Source organism: Microchirus variegatus, assembly GCF_963457635.1.
Source record: "Microchirus variegatus genome assembly, chromosome: 4".
Lineage (NCBI taxonomy): Eukaryota > Metazoa > Chordata > Actinopteri > Pleuronectiformes > Soleidae > Microchirus > Microchirus variegatus.
The window spans coordinates 2,819,979-2,840,850 of record NC_139805.1 but is presented as its reverse complement, the minus strand read 5'-3'; the positions used below and the strand labels follow the sequence as shown (position 1 = coordinate 2,840,850).

The window sequence follows — 20,872 nt, the reverse complement described above, 5'->3', positions numbered from 1 at the left end:
CCCTGTGACGGTGAACTGTCCAGGGTGTACGCCATCTTATCGCGCTATATCAGCTGAGATTATTTGGCACATCGTCACACTTTATCCTGTGGAGGATAAAGCTTTAACTAAATGATGGAAATGAGTTGCACTGTGCTGTACATGTTGAAAAGCACAGGAAAACTTTGCACGCATCACAAAGACGCAACTTTTCCATCCACATGTGGAATGAAACTTCCTAAAAATTCAACTCGCAATAAAGCATTAACTAACCCTATAGGCACACATGGAGAACTGTGGGGTCAGTATTGCATTTATAGCTTTGGGTGCATGTGTGATAGTTCTCAACAATTTAAAAAAGCCTGAGAAGTGAGGTGAACTTTTCCTTTATTAAATCTTGAGAGGCACGTGAGATCCAGGGGCTCAACACCAACACCAACAAAACAACAAAAGTTGTTTATACAGATGAGCAGTCAGAATACTGTCCTCTACAAGACTGACTATATCATTAACATACAGATAATGCAGACAGCAAGATTCAACAAACAAGATTTTAAATTAAGGCTAATGTTCCTGTTCAAACAACAGTATTCAGTATAATTTTGGTTTAACTTCCAGATGGAAGTTGGTCTGTGATACAGCACAGCAGAGGGTTTGAGGTGGTGTACATGTGCTGGCTCCTCACCTCTGTGCATATCTATTCATTTTTAAATCAAAAAAAATATATGGTCTCTACGACTTGGAAATTGACAGACACCTAACCTTTATACTGAGACAAGATCACATAATTAGGGATGAGTGGATCCGATATTAAATAGTGGTATCTGCCTGGTACTGGTCAAAAATCACTGGATCTGATATGAAAACTTTTTTTTTTTTTTTTTTTTTTTTAAATCAGAACTGCAATTAGCAAATTACGTAAGATGTCATATAATGGTCACATTTTTTAAACAATACATAAGTTCTCATTCTTGCATTCGTGAACGGCTGTTAATAGTTTGACGTGATAAGGCGCCATCTTGTTTTAGATCTATAATACCATAAATATTGAACTCTAGATTGACTTAAAGCAAAATCAAATTATAATAATAGGTCAGAAAAATCACAATTAGATATTTGAGATACATTGTTCAGACCTAATGGGTCTTTGTCAGCTGGGTTGGCAAAAATCCCCTGAAGTTATAGAACAAACGAATGATTGAGTGTTGAGGCCGAGCGGACACGCTGTAAAGAGACATGTGCCACCATGTGACCAGAATAAGAGTGAGCTGAATATCTGCTTAACTGTTAAAACTTTACGTTTGGGATCCAAGACCATCAGACTGATATCCCATATCAGTAGATACATCCCTACATTTAATCTATATACACACATCTGATTAAATAATGGGGGTTACAATAACATTCTGTACTGGAGCCCAGCATCCATTCAAACCCTCCGTGTGTGTTCATTTACGTGCGTCTTATTCAAGTCAATTTAAGCCCAAGTATTTTACATTTGGGTGTAGGACAAATAGGGTGGGGGAGGGGGGGGCTTGGCCATCAGGTGCTGCTGCTGCAGAGGGACATCGATCCTTGCCCACCTCATCGTTAGCGGTTACGGGCCAGGACGTCACTAACAGCCCAAACACACAGAGACCGGTGTTGGAGCTCCTCTGAGAACATCACTGGTGGCCAGTGAAAACAGCAAAGTAACCCCACTGTTCAGCGGGCTGCTCTCATATCAGACTTACAGAGCCCGAGCTGCAGACTTCCACAGTCTGTGCTCTGCATTGCTCCTGATCACTGCTTCAGACACTCGCTGTGTTGTGTTGGGTTCGTCCTGAGTAAAGTGAGCATCTGGAGCGGAGTTTGATACGAGAGCAGCCTGCTAAACTAGCAGGGTTTAACCTCAGCAGCCCGCCTGGGTGATGCTTTCACCAGATCTCTTGGTCACTTCCAAAGTGGTGAAGATCTGGAAAGGATGAGGACACACGAGTTAGGCAGAGCAAGCTTTGTCATAACCTTCTGCAACTTTCAGAAACACACAAGTACCGTTTTTATTTGGACTTACTGGAAATAACTATCTCCAAATTTTTTTTTCTAAAACTGGTTTCATTTAAAGCGGAACTAGACCGGAAGTTCCAATTAACGCTGGTTTTTTGGTGTGTATCTGCGTCATTACCTTGTTTATGAAGCCCTGACGGTTCGAAAAAAACAGTTCAGCCATTGCTGAGAACATTGTGTTTTATTGTAATCTCGGGGCTCAACAAGATCACTGTAAATCCCTTAATAGTTACGTAAACAGCGGTTCTCCTGAACAACAGATCGTCCTGCTCCGGGCACTAGTCCGGGCACATCCGGTTGCGTACATTGAACCATAGAAGAAGAATAACGTCCGTTGTGGAGGTGTTACACGAGCAACAGTGTCTTCTGACTCTGGGTCTGACTCTGGTTTAAAGTCATAAAGGGACTGTGGCGGGGAGTCGTGAAGAAGCTATTTTTAAACACTGTTAAAACAATGTTTTGATAATGAGTAGCAGTGCATCCACCGCTCCAGAGGGGGGCGCTGCGCTTCTGAGAACTGACGTGATAGATTACGTCACTTCCAGATACCTGGCCAATCACAACACAGGTGGGAAGGCTCTACGCTGGCTGGCCAATCACAACAAACTCTGTCTTCTCGGGCGAGATTTATGGCTGAAATAGCGCGACTGACAAGCGCTTCGAAAAGGACAGATTTCAATCGGCTTGTTTACATCAACTAGGAGGATTTTGACCATAAAAACAAGTTAATATATGTAAGTAGACCTCCATATCTCACATATATGTGCAACAGGACCACTCTATGTGACCTTTAAGAGACAGAGTGCATTTTATTTATCGTTTTTGGTCGTTTTGCTCATTTATTGTGGATATTTAAAATGTCTTCCAGTTCCAGTGTTAAATATTCTATATAAATAAAACATTATTGTTCTTCGAGTTCCTACACATTTTCCATTTAAAAATTCCATACTTTTCCAGACACAAATTTCCAGACTTCTCTGAGGATTTTTCAGTCAATATTAGACATCTGAATACCAATTGTTAGATGCTTATTATGTAAATAAATGGTTTTAAAATCCTTCACTCATTTATGGAAATAATAAATGAAAATCGCAGTCAGTAACAGTAACCATGGTAACGCGACACCATTCTACGGCCAACTTGATTAGTTTCATATCATCTGCAGGTCGGCTATGTTGTGTTAGCAACTTGTTTTGATTTGTATATATATATATATATATTAATATATTTAATTTTAGAAAGTGTCTGGAAACAACACAAACATTTTTCCATACTTATCCAGACCTGGAAATGACTCAAATTAAATTCCATACTTTTCCATGCTGCGTAGGAACCCTGGGTGTACCTGCATCATTATGCCATAATCACTGCATTAGATGAAAACGGCCTCAGAACGACAATATTATCGTTTATCGCAATAATTTCTGGGACAATTCATCGTCGAGCAAAATGTGTTATCGTGACGGGCCTATACTCGTACTTGATACGAGTTGGCAAATGAATAAAATCTGTTCAGAAACAGCTTGGCATTTGGTCAATACTCTAGCGGACGGATAAACGTTGCCCACTCTGCACTCCAATTCTTACCTCAGCACAGGTCGGGTGGATGCCGATGGTGCCGTCCAGCTGTTCTTTGGTGACTCGGCATTTCATGGCTACACCGAAGCCCTGCGTCACCTCTCCTGCATTGGGACCCAAGTAGTGAAACCCAACGACTCGATCCTACAAAAAAACAAAATCATTACTGTTCATGCGACACATTCATTGAATGTTACGAGTGCAGTTGTTACAGACGTGTCGGTACTGATCTCACATTGTCAAGTTTGTTGCAGATGATCTTGCCATAGCATTTGTTGTTGTCCCTGTTGGGCACAGTGAACTCCAGAGGCCAGAACAGAGTGTGGAACACCTGAACAAAGAGTAGAAACAGTCAGCTTTTACATTAGAGGTGCAACAGTTCAACAAGCCCACTGTTCGGCTTGTATTTCTGTTTTGGGTCACGGTTTATAGGTCACTTTTTTATTTTTTGCACATTAAGGAGAAGAAAAACATTTGGAATGGTCAGTATTTTGTTTTGTACAAATACGAAATGTTCTATTCAGCCATGGTGACAAGGAAAACTTCCACCAGTTTTCACAACAAGAGCTAAATAAATTCAGCCAGTAGTGGCATTACATGCAAATAAAAAAGTCATCATAGTCGGTATGGATTAGAGCTGAAACGATTAATCGATGAATCGATTATTAATCGATTATTAAATTAATCGGCAACTATTTTGATAATCGATTTGAATCTTTTTTCATGATCAAAACAAGATATCTGATTGTTTTAGCTTCTTATATGTGAATATTTTCTTGGTTTCTTTGCTCCACATAAAGAAATCATTAAAAATAATTTTGGTTTGTGGACAAAATAAGACGTTCAAGAACATCGTAATTTCCCGGTTTGACAAACAATGATCAACGTTTTTTGACATTTTCTGACATTTTATGGACCAAACGATTCATCGATTAATCGAGAAAATAATCGACAGATTCATCGTTAGTTGCAGCTCTAGTATGGATACATTTTTCGCAATTCACTGTACATTTCCGTCTTTACTATAGCTATAGATGATAACTCCTTGAATCTTTGGCTATGAACAGCCCAACACTTTGTTTTTCCTTTGTGTGGCGTCTGAATTTGTGGGAAAGTGAATCCAACTCCGTCGTCATTCCTGCCACAGAAATTCCTGGGTGATGTCGGCGTAAATGGGCAATCATGTTTACCATTTCCATTTGCTACGTTAACATACTTTCTGTTGTATGCAAAACCTACTAACAAAATCATAACTTTACTTTACAATATAAATTATACGATGGCTGCGTCGGACCGTGTACGCGCGTTACCTCAAGGTTTTCCTGTCCATAGAGCTCCGTAGCTTTCTCCTCTGACAGACCACAGGCACCATACTCCAGTGGAGTGAAAACAGTTGTGGGCACATTGATGTAGTCACACTAAAAAAACATGGACAATTAATCATTACGTGTAGTTGGGGGAATAAATCCTTTTTACAGCAGTGAAATCTGCTGCGGAGGATCGGTCAGTGATGTTGTCTGGGTCCCTAAAGCCAATTTCACACAATACGACTTGTCATGGGTTAGGGTCAACGGTTGACACACAGTTATATGATCACTGCACAGTCACTATATGACTACAAAACGTGCCATCTTGTGAATGGGAGTGTTGCAGTCCTACATTGCATTTCTGTACTTGGGAGAACTGGTATTGTATAACCATTTCAAGCAGGCTGGAAATGTGATTGCAATACTTTTTTTTTTTTTTGGGGTGCATGGTAAATGGCAAATGGCAACCGTCATTCAAACATCGATCAGGGATATTTTTTGTCAGCAAACTTTAACTCGAAAATGTTTCTGAAACACTATATGTATATATATAAAAATCTATCCAGAGTCTGGAAAAGGTTACAATAGCAGGCTACAGTGGAACTGATGCAACAGACATTACATCTCCACCAGTCTACTGTGTTCTCAAAGCATTACCGTCGAGACACAAATACAGGACTGTATTATTGACCATTGTGATAACAAGCACTTATAATAATTGATGAATTTCTATTATGATAATCATGAATTGAGATAAATGTTAAGATTTGTGACTTCAAAAAAAAGATCCTGTCTAACTCACCAACACAGTGCTTGCAATTCTTTTTGATGATCTTACAAAAAATATTATTTTTCACACAAAAAAAATAGATATCTTACGTGTGATGTTTCAGACCACATTAAGTTCAGACAGAAGGCCAGTCTGTTTTGGTGTAAGAATAAGAAACTGCTTTAATGCAGGTGTACCTTGAGGCTTGATCCTGCATAGAGGCGTCGTGCCAACAGTTTGCCAGCCTGGATGGCAACGGGCGTCAGCTCCCACTTGCCCTCCAGTATGTCTCCAATGGCGTAGATGTGAGGCACATTGGTCTGCTCTTCGTCGTTCACTGGAATCTTGCCATTCCTGAAGGTATATATGGAGAATTTAGTGGAAGAATAAAGCATAGTCAATTCAAAATCAGTTCAATCATTTAGGAGGTTAAGAGCACTCGGGCAATAGAAAGGTACTTGGGTTGTTTTCTGGAGGGGAGGGGGGGGGGGGTAGTTTTCCAGCAGCAACAATAAACCTTCGGTTCATGGCAAGATAGAGTTCAAATTTTCAAATTAACTGGGTCTAAGGTTGTGTTGGGCATGGAGAGGGGGAGGGTGAGCGTGAGAGAGAAGTTAGCATTCTACTCCTAGGGTCATATGACTCGCTGCACTCTTAAGGTGAACTCATGCCGTCCCGCTGGCCTCAGTATGAACCAGTCCCTCATTTAATTTTCCACTCTGATGAGTGGAAAGTCCTTAGTTCTTAAAGTTCTTAAAGACAAGAATACACAGACAACACCTGCAATACTAGGGGGGGGGGGGGAACTGCAGTAGTCCATAACATTACTTCAGTGTTAATATCGATAATTTATACACTACTTGAGTTATGATATTCTTCCAAACTGAAAACCTGCAGAGACAATACACGGGTGTTTCCCCCATTACTAACAGACAGCTGTACCAAAGCTTGCTCAATTCCCACAGTGCTCCAACACGCCTCCCCTGCAGAGATCTACAGGGCGGCAATAACTGCTGAATCACTGTGACTCAACCATGAGTCTTAAAGGGACAGGCCACGATGAGCAACAAGGAAGACTGTACAGAAACAAAGCACACTTACTTAGGGTTGACCGTGACCATCGTCTTGTCCAGACCAAGCTTGTCAGTGCACGCATCACGACCCACAGCTATCAACACCTGAGGAGCAAAGCAAAATAGCTTTTTATTAGGAAAAAAAAGGGAAAGTCAACTAAAGATAGACCATTAGATTTGGGGTTTTTAGCAATTCTATAACAAGTAGAGGATAGTTTTTTCCATTTTTTCTTTTTTTTTTTACCCTTATTCTTGAACAATAACACAGCTCTGTTAACCACTTCTTCTCTGACCCTCTTTTTGGAGTCCCTGCTCGAAAATGACATGCCCAAACTAAATAGAGTAAACCTCTGCAGTTACAAGCTCTATGTGGATTATCTTGGTATCAAAATACAGATAACACTTGTGAGATTCCACCAGAGGTGTACGTTTCACTGTAGATGCCACTGTGTCAGAGTAAACATACATGGAACACAGCATAACTGAAGAATTTTTTTCTCTCGCCTAAAAAAAATATTGCATTTTAAAGCAAATATCACCTCTAAAATATGCAGTAAGAGCGTAAAAACACATGGAGGTCATGTAACAACACGTGGACATGAGCTGTGCAAAGTCTGATGCTGCTGAAATGAAGCAGAGTGAAATTACAGAGGTTTTAGTAAAGAGATGTCTGGGCGTTCTCTCTTTTGGCACCATCTGTGCCATTTGAGATTTCTTAGGTACCAAATTATTAAAAACCCATTTAATTTTATTTATATGTCACTACAGGTCTAAAAAGAACTTGTTTTGAAAAGAAAAAAAAAAGTATGATAACTCGCTGTAAATGAATGCTTCCTGTGCGGTGCGTAATAACAACTCTGTTGCTCTGCAGCGTCTTCAGTTACGCAGCGCCATAGCTCTGGCTTACCTTGGTCTATTAGGGTGATCGACAGCTCGTTTTAAACCTCTAAACCGGTAGAATCAGACCCCGGTCTCCAAATGCGTGTGAATCACTTCATTAGCGAGTCAAATGCATATGACGCATTTATGCGGACATTCGCCCTTCTCTAATGTCGCTCTGTAATGATCAATCAGACCGGGATTTGTTCCCAAAGCATGCTGGAAAGTGTAGTTCTTCATAAGAAGCGGTTTTGTTCTGGTGGAAATAACTTATTTTGATAAACAGCAAAGGTAAGACAACATTTCTGCTTGTATTTCTTGAAAGTCAGTTGTTTTTTTGCTCTTATTTTGGGGCTGGATCCGTGAATCTTGGTCGTAGAGTGATAAAAAATGGTACCGCTGGAATCTGTAGATTCTCCGCTGACGTGTTTTTTTTGTTTACATAATCACGCTGACTCTCCGGTGGCGTTTTTTTTTCCTGCCGTTTGATCCATCTGTGTTTTAACTGTGTTTCGTGAACATAAGAATGGTTTATATGAGCTTTTAGCTGAGTTTCTGACCTTTCTGTGGGTATGCAGCATGTCTGTGTCTGTTAAAGTTAGATATGGTTTTATGACGCCTTTGTCGCTGCGTCTGACGCTGCCCTGGCCCCGGGGGCAACCGTGAAGAAGAGGTTAATACTGGAGTGGAACGTTAATTAATGTTACCGGTAAATCCTGTGTTTGTCCTACTATTTCATTTATATCTATATATAGTTATTTATATCTGCTGTAATAAACGTCTATTACGCCAGGTTTATTCAAGACATGCTTGAGCATTACATACACATGTTGCACGAGTTCAACTTATTGACAGCTTGCTAACATACGGGACCAGCTTTAAGTCGCCTCACACATTCACATTCCAAATTCTAATGACGAACAGAGGCAGCCAGAAGTCTGCCCTCTCTGATTGCCTTGTTATGTATTGCAGGGGGCAGACCTCAGTCAGCACTGATAGTTCATCAGTACATCACACAACTTAAGCCCAATTTATACTCCTGCGTAAAGTGCTCTGCGTGGCCTACGCAGAGTCCTCTGCGTGGCCTACGCAGAGTCCTCTGCGTCGACGCAGAACCTGTTGTAGAGCCTCTGCGTCGTCTCGGGGTGCACGGAATATTTTTTAAGTGCCCGTCACTCCGTCAAGGGACAACGGAGACGGCAAGAGCTGCGATTGGTCCTCAGGACAGGCCGAGCGAAGCTGCTCTGTGCCGGCTCACAGTGAGCACCGAGCGTCCACAGAAGGCGGAGCTAAACACCGCCGACTTCGTCGCTGCCGAACTATAAATACGTCATATCTTAACACACACAGCACATGTTTAGACTCTAAATGGCCAATTTCTCGCCTCAAATGATCTTAAAACTGCGTTCCAGGACACAGAAAAGTGAGAAACGGCCACTGTTTCGACAACAACAGTCTTTCTCCCTCGGACGCCATTGCTCACTGTAGCCAGAAGCACAACAACCTTGCGCAGCGACCCCTACTGATCGGGCGGGAAATTGCAGCGCCTATCCGTCACCACGACGCAGAAGTATAAATGCTCGAGTGGTCTACGTGGTGACGCAGACAGGATAACGCATTACGTAGTCGGAGAAGTATAATGTGGCCTTTACTGTTGTTGTCACACCTCATTTATTTAGGATTAAGAGAGAGAACCGTCAAACAATTTGTCAACAGTGAAGCGTGGGCATGAAGAGAAGAATGAGGAGTACATACGGTGTTGTATTCTCCCTCGATGATCTCATCAGTTTCTGTGGACTTAGCCGTCACCTTCAGCTTCCCAGGAGTACCTGCTTCCAGCTCCTCTATCTGACACATACAGACACAAGAGAGTCAGAAGGGAGGGAACAAAAATATTTGACGGTATGTTTAACTGATAAGATGAGTTGTATGATAACATTTGTGAAGCAACACATTTAGTTACAAGACCCGTCACTATTTTGAATACATATCTGCCTAATTACAGTAATCACACAGTTTTAAATTTCCACTACACATAGAGTAGCCATACTGAAACACACATTTATTTTAATGGACATCATTCCCATTAGGAGGCTGTGCTTCAGTCTCACTTGTGAAGACTCACTTTGACAGGGACGAATCGCCGGAGGAACTTGACACCGTGTTCCTCCATTTGCTCTCCGGCACGGTTGGCCATTTCTTGGTCAAAGCCCCTCAACAGAATGGATCGGACCATTACGGTGACATCAAGACCCAAGCCAGCGAGGAAGCCACCACACTCCAAAGCCACGTACGACGCCCCGATCACCAGGGTCTTTCCCGGACAGTAAGGCAACGAGAAAAGGTCGTCACTAGTGGAATAAGATGCAGACATGAAATGGAGAGAGATTTTATTATTTATTAGCATAGCAGTCAGTAGCCTTATATTAGCCCTCATGCTACCCGAGGGTCCTTGGGAAAACTGGCATTTCATGGACTAAAATAGACATTTTATGATGACCAGATTAGATATTCCTTGAAAAAACTCTCAACACCACCATCCAATGTGGAGCAGAAATAAAATAATATTGTCAAGTTATACCCAGGCTGGGTTTGTACAATACGTCATACTACCACCTGCTTCGTGGGACTAAGTGAGCAGCATGAGACCATTTGTAGGTTGCTGAAACAGCAACACCAAATGAAACACCTGAGGAGAATCTTGCATAACATTTAAACAGCTGGGACATGAATAGCTACCCTGAGGCATATCACCTGGTGATGCAGTACTCCTTGTCTCCAGGAACGCCCAGATAGCGTGGTCTCTCGCCAGTAGCCAAGACAAATTTAGCTCCGGTGTAAAATGTCTCCTTCCCTCGTTTGTTTGTCGCCTGTCAAAAAAAAAAAAAAACATGAATGAAAACACTTAACCAACCTTATTCAATATACATGTGCATCTCAATAAATTTGAATATCATGGAAACATTCATTTATTTCAGTAATTCAACTCAAACAGTGAAACTTGCGAGTTATATACATTCAATAGTCTTTGGTTCTTGTGATGATTTTGGCTCACATTTAGCAAGAACCCAAAATTCAGTATCTCAAAAAATTTGAATATGGTGAAAAGTTCACTATTGTAACTTTATAGTGTCACATTCCATTCAGCTAATCAACTCGAAACACCTGCAAAGGTTTCCTGAGCCTTCAAAATGGTCTCTCAGTTTGATTCACAAGACTACGCTACACAATCATGGGGAAGACTGCTGATCTGACCGTTATCCAGAAGACAATCATTGAAGGGCATCAATGAGTTAGTGTTGTGTTAAGCAAGCGTTAGCATCTTCTTTTCCCCCCCGACTGTCCGTCTCTCAAAGACATTTCAGAGATGGCAGAGAGAGAACAATAGTGGCCTAGTGGTTAGGGCTTCAAGCTTGAGACCGGAGGGTAGCCGGTTCAAACCCCGACCTGTACGCAGCTGAAGTGCCCTTGAGCAATGAGCAAAGGCACCTGTCCCCCTCACTGCTCCCCGAGCGCCGCTGAATGCAGGCAGCTCACTGCTCTGGGTTAGCATGTACTTCACCTCACTGTGTGCTGTGTGTGTTCACTAATTAGGATGGGTTAAAATGCAGAAATTGGAAATTTCCCCACTGCGGTACCAATAAGGGAATCTTATCTTATCTCATCTTAACTTAAAGGGAAATAGGACTTGTTTTGGTGTGGAAACTGGAGGGTTCACAGGAGCACTCGCTTAACACGCCTACACCATCTGCGGGCTCAACTGGAAGCCCATGAATTTTTTTTCTTAAACATTATGTTCAATTTCTGCCAAATAAATTGTTGTAAATGCTACACACTTTCAGTGTTGAACCACACAGACAAGGTGTGGTTCTCGTTGAAAAACTACTCACTTACCTTGATTTTGTGTGGTTCAATGAACTCTGCGTAGGCATTGACATAGTTGACATTCTTGTCTCTCAGCGACAACCTATAGCCCCAGTTCAATGAGCCGATGTGGTCGTTCACCGCCGTCCTCATCGTCTCCCAGTTGTGTTTCACTGAGAACACACACACACATGTACACGTGACTACTGAGAACGATAGCTCTGCAGAGTCAGCATTCCACCCACGATCTCACCTGTCTCATGAAAGTCCCAGCCGTACTTGCGCGCGTCCTGCATGGCTGTGCCCAACAGAGCCGTCTGGTGCATCAGCTTCTTGGGAATGCAGCCCACATTCACACAAGTACCACCAAGGCCTGTTCAGTACCACCGCAAGAAAACCGTCAGCAAACAAATGCTGCTTTCAACTCTATGTTCATTTATCCCCAAAGTGGAAGCACCTTACCCCAGGTAGTCCCTTTGGGTGTGGGCACGACAAAGTCCAGCACCATCACCTTCTTCCCCAACAGGGCGGCTTCCTGTTTTCAACAGAACCAGTGTTACTGCAACAATTCACAAATATCTCTGTCACCAAATACAAACACTGAATCGAACAACTGTTGTCACTAATGTGTTATTGATGATTCATTTCAAATATTTAACAAATTATAAAAAAAATTAAGTTGCGTTTTGTTTATTTTCTGTAGCGACCTCATCTCGCTGGATCTTTGGAGATCTGGTAAAACGCTGTCTCATTAATGATAATAATAATAATAATGCATTATATTTGAAGGGCGCCTTTTAAGACACTCAAGGCAAATTAATTAATTTGCATAAACACATAATTATACAGCGTCTGGATGTAACATTTTGACGGTGGTGGGGCAGTGGCGTGTTCAGCATCGCTGCAAATTCTCCAAGGTTTTCATTGTTGTTGTGGTGGTTTTTCTTTTAAAATCAGTAAATTTGGTAACCCCTACGAGTTACTCATTACAACCTCACACAAAACCCACAAAATAACATCACAGATCAACAGTCGTGCAGGTTTTAACAGGTACCACGGTGAACGTGTCGCAGCTTATCTTGTCACCTTTGAGCATGCCAGGCCTCCGGAGCCTCCTCCGATGACGATAAGGTCATAGTCGTATGATTCACCGTCACTAGCCAGTAGCTGCTGTAGGCGGCCATCTTTATGAGCCTGACAGAAACGGAAGAGACCATAAAGAAAATAATCATGATTATTTGGCTCAAAATTTAAATCACGATTATTTCAAACGGTTATTCATTGGCGTGAACCAAATGGAATTTCTTGCATGTAAAATAAGTGGCTTTGACATGAAATTTTAATAATTGTTTTGTTTTAGTAATGGCTTGGTGCCATAATGTAATTGAAACACAAGTTTCAATTAACTGCACAGCCCTAGCACATTACTGATCAACACTTTTGTTTTTGCTCCCATTTTCCATGAGCTGAACTCAAAAATCTAAAACATTTTCTATATAAACAAAACATGTCCAGTGATTGTGCCTTTTGGTTTAAACGTTTTTTTAAGCCCCATTAAGTGGACTATTTCTGTTAATTTTAGCCTCCTGAATTACAAATTGTCTGGACTTTCCCGGTACATTTAAAAGGAGGCTGTGTGTGTGTCCTGTGGTCAGATAAGCCACAGCATGTGGGGGAGTCACAAACGTTAATTTTTGGTAACCCAGGAGTTAACACACTAACACAACGGATTACTTTTATTTAACAGCAACATTATAAATTACCTTCCAAAGTAACCGTACCCAACACTGCTGATGAGTAACCCATTAGTGTCCTGAGGAAGCAGTTCCACCCATTTGCTCGTTACCTGCAATGTGTTGTCGCAGCCACCAACGTGTGTCTTGTTGATGAAGACACTCGGAACTGTTTTCTGTCCAGTCATCTCAAGCAGCATCTCCTGGAAGCTGGTTCCATCCTCTGGACAGAAGAATCAATGTTTTTGTTATTAGGGCTGAACATTGAATCGTTATTGAATCAAAACATATCTATTTTTGATGGTTTCATGTATCTGAAACTCTCATGCTTGCATTACATTATAAAAGTTCATATTGTGTTGATGTCTCAGGTGTATGTCAGTATAATTTCCTCAAATCATTCAGCCGCCGTTAACGTGGTCAGTATTGATTTGAACAGAAACTGAAATCTCTAAAAATCACATTTGCTTGTTTTTTTCAATAGATTATATTTTAAATGGTTAATTCATTTACCACTTATTTACCAACATCCCTACACACTAGGGTCCTTCAACAGCTGAGACGGTCAGGTAAACTCAACTCAACAAACTCAAACCGTAGATCTGGCCTGGGGCCAAGAGGAAATTGCAAAGTGACTCGGCAGGTTTTGAATTCTGAAGAAACGTCCCCATTTCCTCCTGCAATTACTGTTAAATCATCACAAGTGATGGCAGAAGTCTGTGTGGACTCAAATTCAAAAATGATTTCCTTTAAATGTTAATTTAAGGAACATTTATAAACCAGGCAAAAGAGATACAGCATACCTATGTTACTTTAACTGTAAACTAGGGTTGAAAAATATCCATTAAAATACTATTTCAAACACTTTATACTATATTACAATGAAAACATCACTTGTTTCCAACATGCATCGCATTACAGTCCCTGACAAAAGTCTTGTCACTTATCCATTTTGTAGAAACAACAGCTTATATCCTGACTTTAATTAATCCACTGGTTTAAGAAATGCTCATTTGACAGCTAAAACCCTCCCAAATTATATATAAAGCGGACCTAGACAGTAAGTTCCAATTAACGCTGTTTTTTAGTGTGTATCTGGGCCATTACCTTGTTTATGAAGCCCTGAAGGTTCAAAACAAACAGTTCAGCTACTGCTGAGAACACTGTTTTATTGTAATCTCGGGCTCAGCGAGATCTCTGAAAAAACCCGGTCCAGTAACGTAAACAGTGGTTCTCCTGAACAGCAGATCGTCCTGCTCCGGGCACTAGTCCGGGCACATCCGGTTGCGTACATTGAACCGCAGAAGAAGAATAACGTCCGTTGTGGAGGTGTTTCACGAGCGACAGTGTCTTCTGACTCTGGGTCTGACTCCGGGTCAAAGTCATAAAAGGGACTGCGGCGGGGAGTCGTGAAGAAGCTATTTTTAAACACTGTTAAAACAATGTTTTGATAATGAGGAGCAGTGCATCCACCGTTCCAGAGGGGGGAGCTGCCCTTCTGAGAGCGGGTGTGCCGAATATGTCACTTCCGGGTACTGGCCAATCACAAGACAGTTGGGAAGGCTCTACGCTGGCTGGCCAATCATAACACACTCGGTCTTCTGGGTGTGAGATTTATGTCTGAAATATCGCGGCTCAGCACAGCGTCAGAAAAGACAGATTTCTATCGGCTCATTTACAGCAACTAGGAGGTTTTTGACCATAAAAACAAGTTAATATATGTAAGTAGACCTCCATAACTAACATATATGTGCAACAGGACCACTCTATGTGAGCTTTAATATACTAAAATAAATTGACTTCACTTTTGAGTCAGGGACTGTATTTTAACTAACAAAAAAAAAATCACCAAAAATGCTATTAAACTATTAAATGAAGCAACACAACCAGAATAATAGAACCTTTCAGTAAAAACGTAATTCATTCATAATACACAAAAGTGCAGCCTTTGCCATTTGCTACCTGTGTTGTCTCAGTTTATGATTTTAATAAGATTAATCATTCAGCCCTTCTGCAAACATGACAAGACATCCAAGTCCTACCTACGAGGTCCAACTCCACCACGTTACACTCGACATTCAGCTCTGTGAACAGGTCTTTCACCTGGAAAACACAATATAGTATCATTACTACAATACTCAGTATCAGGACTAGTCAGATACTGATCAGAAAAAAGAAACACAGTTTCAGACTGATACTGTATCGTATGACTCTCAAGATAAGACAAAAAAAAATTGGCATCAAGCCACCCCCAAACATTACGTGATAGATCCTGCATTGTCAATGGGTTTCACTGCAAAAAGTAAAAAAATCTCTCAGGATTTGTCTACAATAAATGTTTCTTAACATTATGTTACAGTTAAATTGATCCCTGTTGTAATACGGGCAAACTTTTTCTGCTTCAGAAACAGTATGTAAAACTGTGTTTCCATCAAGTGTGACAGTGTTTTTTTTTGTGGTTTTTTTGCATGTCCAGCGTCTATTCTCATACAAAGCTCGACAGCAGAAAAACAGCTGCTGGATGTCCTTCATTTTTGGCTGTTGTGTTGTTGTCTGTCTTTACCAAAAGCCTGACCCCCCAAGGGCTTTACGATTCCAAACCGTACTGTACCAAAACTGAAATGTTTTTAACTTTTTCCAAAAGCGGTTCTGTAAAATTACGCTGTTGACTTTTTGTGACATAAATATAAATATTCATCCAATATGTCCATTTGGCTTTCATAAGACAAGAGTTCAGGTTTGCCTCATAGTTTTAGACATCATTATAGATTATATAGGCTGTCAGAACAGGACAAAAACCAGTACATTTTGTGAGCAATATATATATATGCCACTTGCATAACATTGTCAATCAAGATAATTGTGAAATTGGCCAGTAAATTACCTGCAATACACACATGTTGAAGTATAAATTGCATAATTTTGTATGTGACAAAATGTCACTTTCTGTGTTCTGCATTGTCTTGTGACATAAGGGTAAACAGTGTTACTGTGGAGGTAACAATTTTGACACCTTATCGTATTTATGGGACATTTGGTTTTGACATGAATGTTTTAAACTTAACAGCAAAAAAAAAAAAAAAACAGTGGATACTAGAAGACCAAATTTGCTCTATTTGGCCAATAAATTGCCTGAAACATGATGAATGATAAGTGTTATCTAACTCATGTTTAAGCAGCGTTATATCTGTGACTCATACCAAATTTCCCTTATTGCATGTCATATGTAAATGTATCACTTTACTTATTACATAATTACCGTGATATAACATATTTTCAAATCAAAACTTTCCAACAATAAACCTTCTCTTTACATCAATAATGAAGCCAACTTATTTGGTGTATCAAATGCTTGGTTGTTGTTATGTTATTGTTATTTAATTTTGGTTATTTGTTCTTTTAAAAAAGACATTGTTTTATTGTTGGATTTCTTTAATAAATGCATCATTTAAAAAAAATAAAAATAAAAAAAACAAACATCCATTACACTAGATAACAGTATCAATGTAGGCTTTCATTTAACATTTTGGATAAGTAGACACCTAAAATAGAAAGCATAGCACACATTTGTAGATATTTTTTTTGTGCAATGGTGACTAGTGGTAGGGTGAGTTGTATTTTAAAATGTTGTGGGTTCAATTCCTGGCTCTGCTCATCTATACGTGTCCTTGAGCAAGACACTAAAACCCATGTTGCAGCGTGTTCATAAGTATGAAAGAAGTGTGAATGGCAAAACTATAGTGTAAAGCAGCTCATCGAGAGTAGAAAAGCTCTATATAAATATAAATCATTACCACCTCTTCTTTTCCTGATTTTATTTGTAGTAATGAGTAACAACGATAGCTAGAGACAATGTAGTGGAGTATAAGTTGCTTAAAATCAGGGTTTAAATCAGGGTTAAAAACATTATTGTTTACTGCAGCTTTCTAATATTACCAATTTTAACCACTTTAATTTTCCTTTTTAATGATTTTAATAATTTTAAAATAATGATTTTAAATTGCATTGTTTTGCATGATTTTAAGTTGTTAAATGTTTTGAATTGTTGATCTTAAATTGTTTAATGTTTTAAATTGTTTTAATTTCATAATCGATTTTTGAATTTATTGTGCTTAAATTTCAAATGATTTTATATATTACACTCATTTCTGCTTGATTTTAAATTGTTTCAATGGTTTTAATTTCTTTACTTGATTTTTTAATTGATTGTGTTTTAATTTCAAATGCATTTCCTGCCTGTGAAGCACTTTGAATTGCCTTGTGTAAGAATGGTGCTATACAAATAAACTTGCCTTGCCTTAAAACAAAAATAAATAATAATAATAATAATAATAATAATAATAAAGTACAGATACCTGAATGTTGTACTTAAGTTCGTTACATTACAACACTGTAAATAAACCAAATAGCGACTCAACATGAACTCTCAAACGAGCTGGGACGTTATAAGATAAGACCATTAGCGTAGCAAGGACGATCCAGTAATTAGACCAAGCCCGTGTGTACTTCACAGAATAAGACGGAAGTTCCTGAGCGTCGTGAAGTGAGTCACTCTTCCTCCCCATTACAAAAAACAAACAGCTCACCTTCGTGCAATACGGACAGTAGCTTTTGCTGAAAACCATCACTTGGTTCGAGTCAATGAGCTCCTGGATCCTGGTTTTCAGTTCATTCTTCCCGGTGTTATTTTCGACGGGAGGCATTTTTCCACGGATGCCGGGTCTGCCTGCGCAGGGGCAAGGCTACGAAAACACTCAGAGAACGGAAGAGAAAGAACTCGTCGTTCCGACTATTGAGGGAAAAAATTTAAAAAAACGTCCTCCGATCTCCCGGTTCTTTTTCCAAGAGACAATAATAATAGAGTGAAGTCGGCAAGGTGACGAGTGTGCCAGTGTGTGTGTGACTTCTACGACTTTCGTCTCGCAGCCGCGCCAAACGTCTTTTATCCTCACTCTGACGTCTCTCCAGTGTGGGTGCGTTCGGTTCTTGTGACCTGTTTCACCCCGCACACCACGCCGCTTATCGTTGTGAAGTGAACAGGAAGAACACCGCCCACGCGCTCTATGTCGTGTTTCAAAAAGCGCCTACCCTTAAAACGTCACAGGGTTGTCGACTGTGTAAAATCACAAAATGGCAATTTCACCCGATTAAAAAAAATATACATATATGTATCGAAATCAAAGTATTTTAGAGTTAAACACGCGTTTACACGAACATGTAATAAAATAATAAAAAATGAAAAAGCTCACCGAACTGGATAGAGCACCGCCCTCCTCTGCCTTTACGTGGTGGCCACTGTGGGTACTGCAACAAAAAAATCCCACGGGGCCCAAAAAGCGCCTGTAAAAGTGTCCACAGGACACCTCGAGACACGGACACGGGCTTTTATAAATCTTTATATTCTATATTTTTAATTCACGGAGTTTCATATTTGAAAAAAACATTCATAAAGGCCTTAAAAAGCCGAGACAAATCAACAAATTTCCCAGACTGACGTCACAGCTGTGTACGAGCACAGCCAAGCGCGGTCATGTGGCGTCTCGGGAACGGCGCTGCTGTCAGTGAACCGTACGACATGAAAACTTTATGAGAAATGTGAATAAATGAAGACAATGAGAGGGTTTCGTTTACATTTTTTAAATATTATGACAAAGCAAGTTTTAGTTGTTTATTCGGCGCTCATTAACATTTATTTTAAAACGTATTATCGATGTATTAACGAGCTGTTGTGTGGATTCATTGAGGAGAGGAGACTGACATGCTGCACTTGTGTTCAGTCCCGGACATCGTGACACTGATGACGGTGTGGACTGTGGAGCTGTGACCGTGTGATGATGTCATCGTGACACTGATGACGGTGTGGACTGTGGAGCTGTGACCGTGTGATGATGTCATCGTGACACCGATGACGGTGTGGACTGTGGAGCTGTGACCGTGTGATGATGTCATCGTGACACTGATGACGGTGTGGACTGTGGAGCTGTGACCGTGTGATGATGTCATCGTGACAGTGATGACAGTGTGGACTGTGGAGCTGTGACCGTGTGATGATGACATCGTGACAGTGATGACGGTGTGGACTGTGGAGCTGTGCCCGTGTGATGATGTCATGGTGACACTGATGACGGTGTGGACTGTGGAGCTGTGACCGTGTGATGATGTCATCATGACACTGATGACGGTGTGGACTGTGGAGCTGTGACCGTGTGATGCACTGAGATCTGCGGTCACTTCACCACTGATTCCTGGGGAGGATGTTTGTCTTTAACTTTCAGCTGTGGTACTTGATTTTATACAACATTTGATCTTTTCAGTTAGTTGAAAACCTGTTGTTGCTTTTTAATATTTTTTTCTTTTTTACTATCCAGTGAAGTATAAGGTTTAAAAAAGAAAAGTGTATAATGTAGAGTTCATCAAATTCTTCTCTTGTCCTGAATTATGGACTGGTGATGTAGATACTTGGACTTGGGTAAAAATAAATAACTAAACAGCTGTAAATCAAAGTCACCCTACACATCAATCACATCCTCGATTACAGTTCAGCCGTATCCTTGTTCTTTCGGCCACCCAATCAGGGCCGGCCCAAGCCTCCATGGGGCCCTAAGCAAAATTTGATTTTGGGGCCCTCTGTTACTGCCAATAATAATGATTATTGATCATTCACACACCTACTATACTAAAGGTACTTATTCTACTTACACTTGTCAAACTACACTTGTAAAACTAAATGTGAGAACTTTTTGTTGCATGGAAGCAGACACTGGATATGCAAACTTACAGAAAAGCAACTCCCCCTACTGGCGACACAGAGAATCAATACATAAAAACAAAAGTTTTTTTAAATAAAATATTAAGATATTAAGGAAATCTAAAAATGTGAACAATCTTTGGGGGGATTCAATATACACTAGTGAATACAAAGATTTTACCTTTATATGTAAAAAAAAAACACAGCATTAAATAAAATAAACAAATAAATATCAAACAATATGAATATATAAATAATAATGTAAATCAACAGAGGCACCTGGAACAAGGTAATAAAAATGGTTTATAAATAAAATATAAAGTTAAATAATCACATCTGACAACTATGTATAAACTGTGAAAAATCTTTGGTAAAAACAGGGAGAAAAATTCTAAATAAACTACTAATAAACAATCCATTGTTTGCTCTTGGGGGCCCTAAGCAAAAATTCTTCTTCTTAGTTCGCTTATGCCTTGGGCCGGCCCTGCACCCAATTAAATGAGGCGATGTTTTCTCACATTTGACATTTAACTGGTGTATTGATAAGCAGTGATCAAAAACTCTTCTGCAACACATCATCAATTTACTTCAGTAAGAAACACAAATTATGATATTTAAGTAACTGTCCAAGAGGAAATGTGCAATATGAGGAGAAAAAAAATTGAATGTATGATTTTCCTGTGTTTGAATTCTTGCTGTTTCTGTGCATGTTCAACCCCTCAATATGCAATTGGTTGGTCAAATGAAGACAAATAGGAAACCGCTTTGCTTTAATGACGCAAACCTGTAGAATTCTGTGCTTCATGGTCCTCAGGTTCTCACTAACAACACAATTCTACAGGTTTGCGTCATTAAAGGAAAGCGGTCACAAAACATGAAAGGAAAGTGGTTGTGTG

General features: G+C 40.1%; 1 protein-coding gene across 1 annotated transcript; it reads right to left on the bottom strand.

The window, feature by feature from the left end:
- Window positions 1–385: 385 nt before the first annotated feature.
- Window positions 386–18,120, bottom strand: txnrd3 (thioredoxin reductase 3). Its single transcript, XM_083888439.1, has 16 exons — window positions 17,815–18,120; window positions 15,271–15,331; window positions 13,342–13,451; window positions 12,582–12,689; window positions 11,958–12,030; window positions 11,749–11,868; window positions 11,526–11,668; window positions 10,386–10,501; window positions 9,757–9,982; window positions 9,387–9,479; window positions 6,781–6,857; window positions 5,877–6,033; window positions 4,914–5,021; window positions 3,839–3,934; window positions 3,613–3,747; window positions 386–1,933 (listed from the first exon to the last, which is right to left on the bottom strand). Exons 1-16 carry the CDS (start codon window positions 17,929–17,931, stop codon window positions 1,871–1,873), a joined length of 1,803 nt encoding a protein of 600 aa, XP_083744565.1. The 5' UTR covers window positions 17,932–18,120; the 3' UTR covers window positions 386–1,870.
- Between the last annotated feature and the right edge of the window lie 2,752 nt (window positions 18,121–20,872).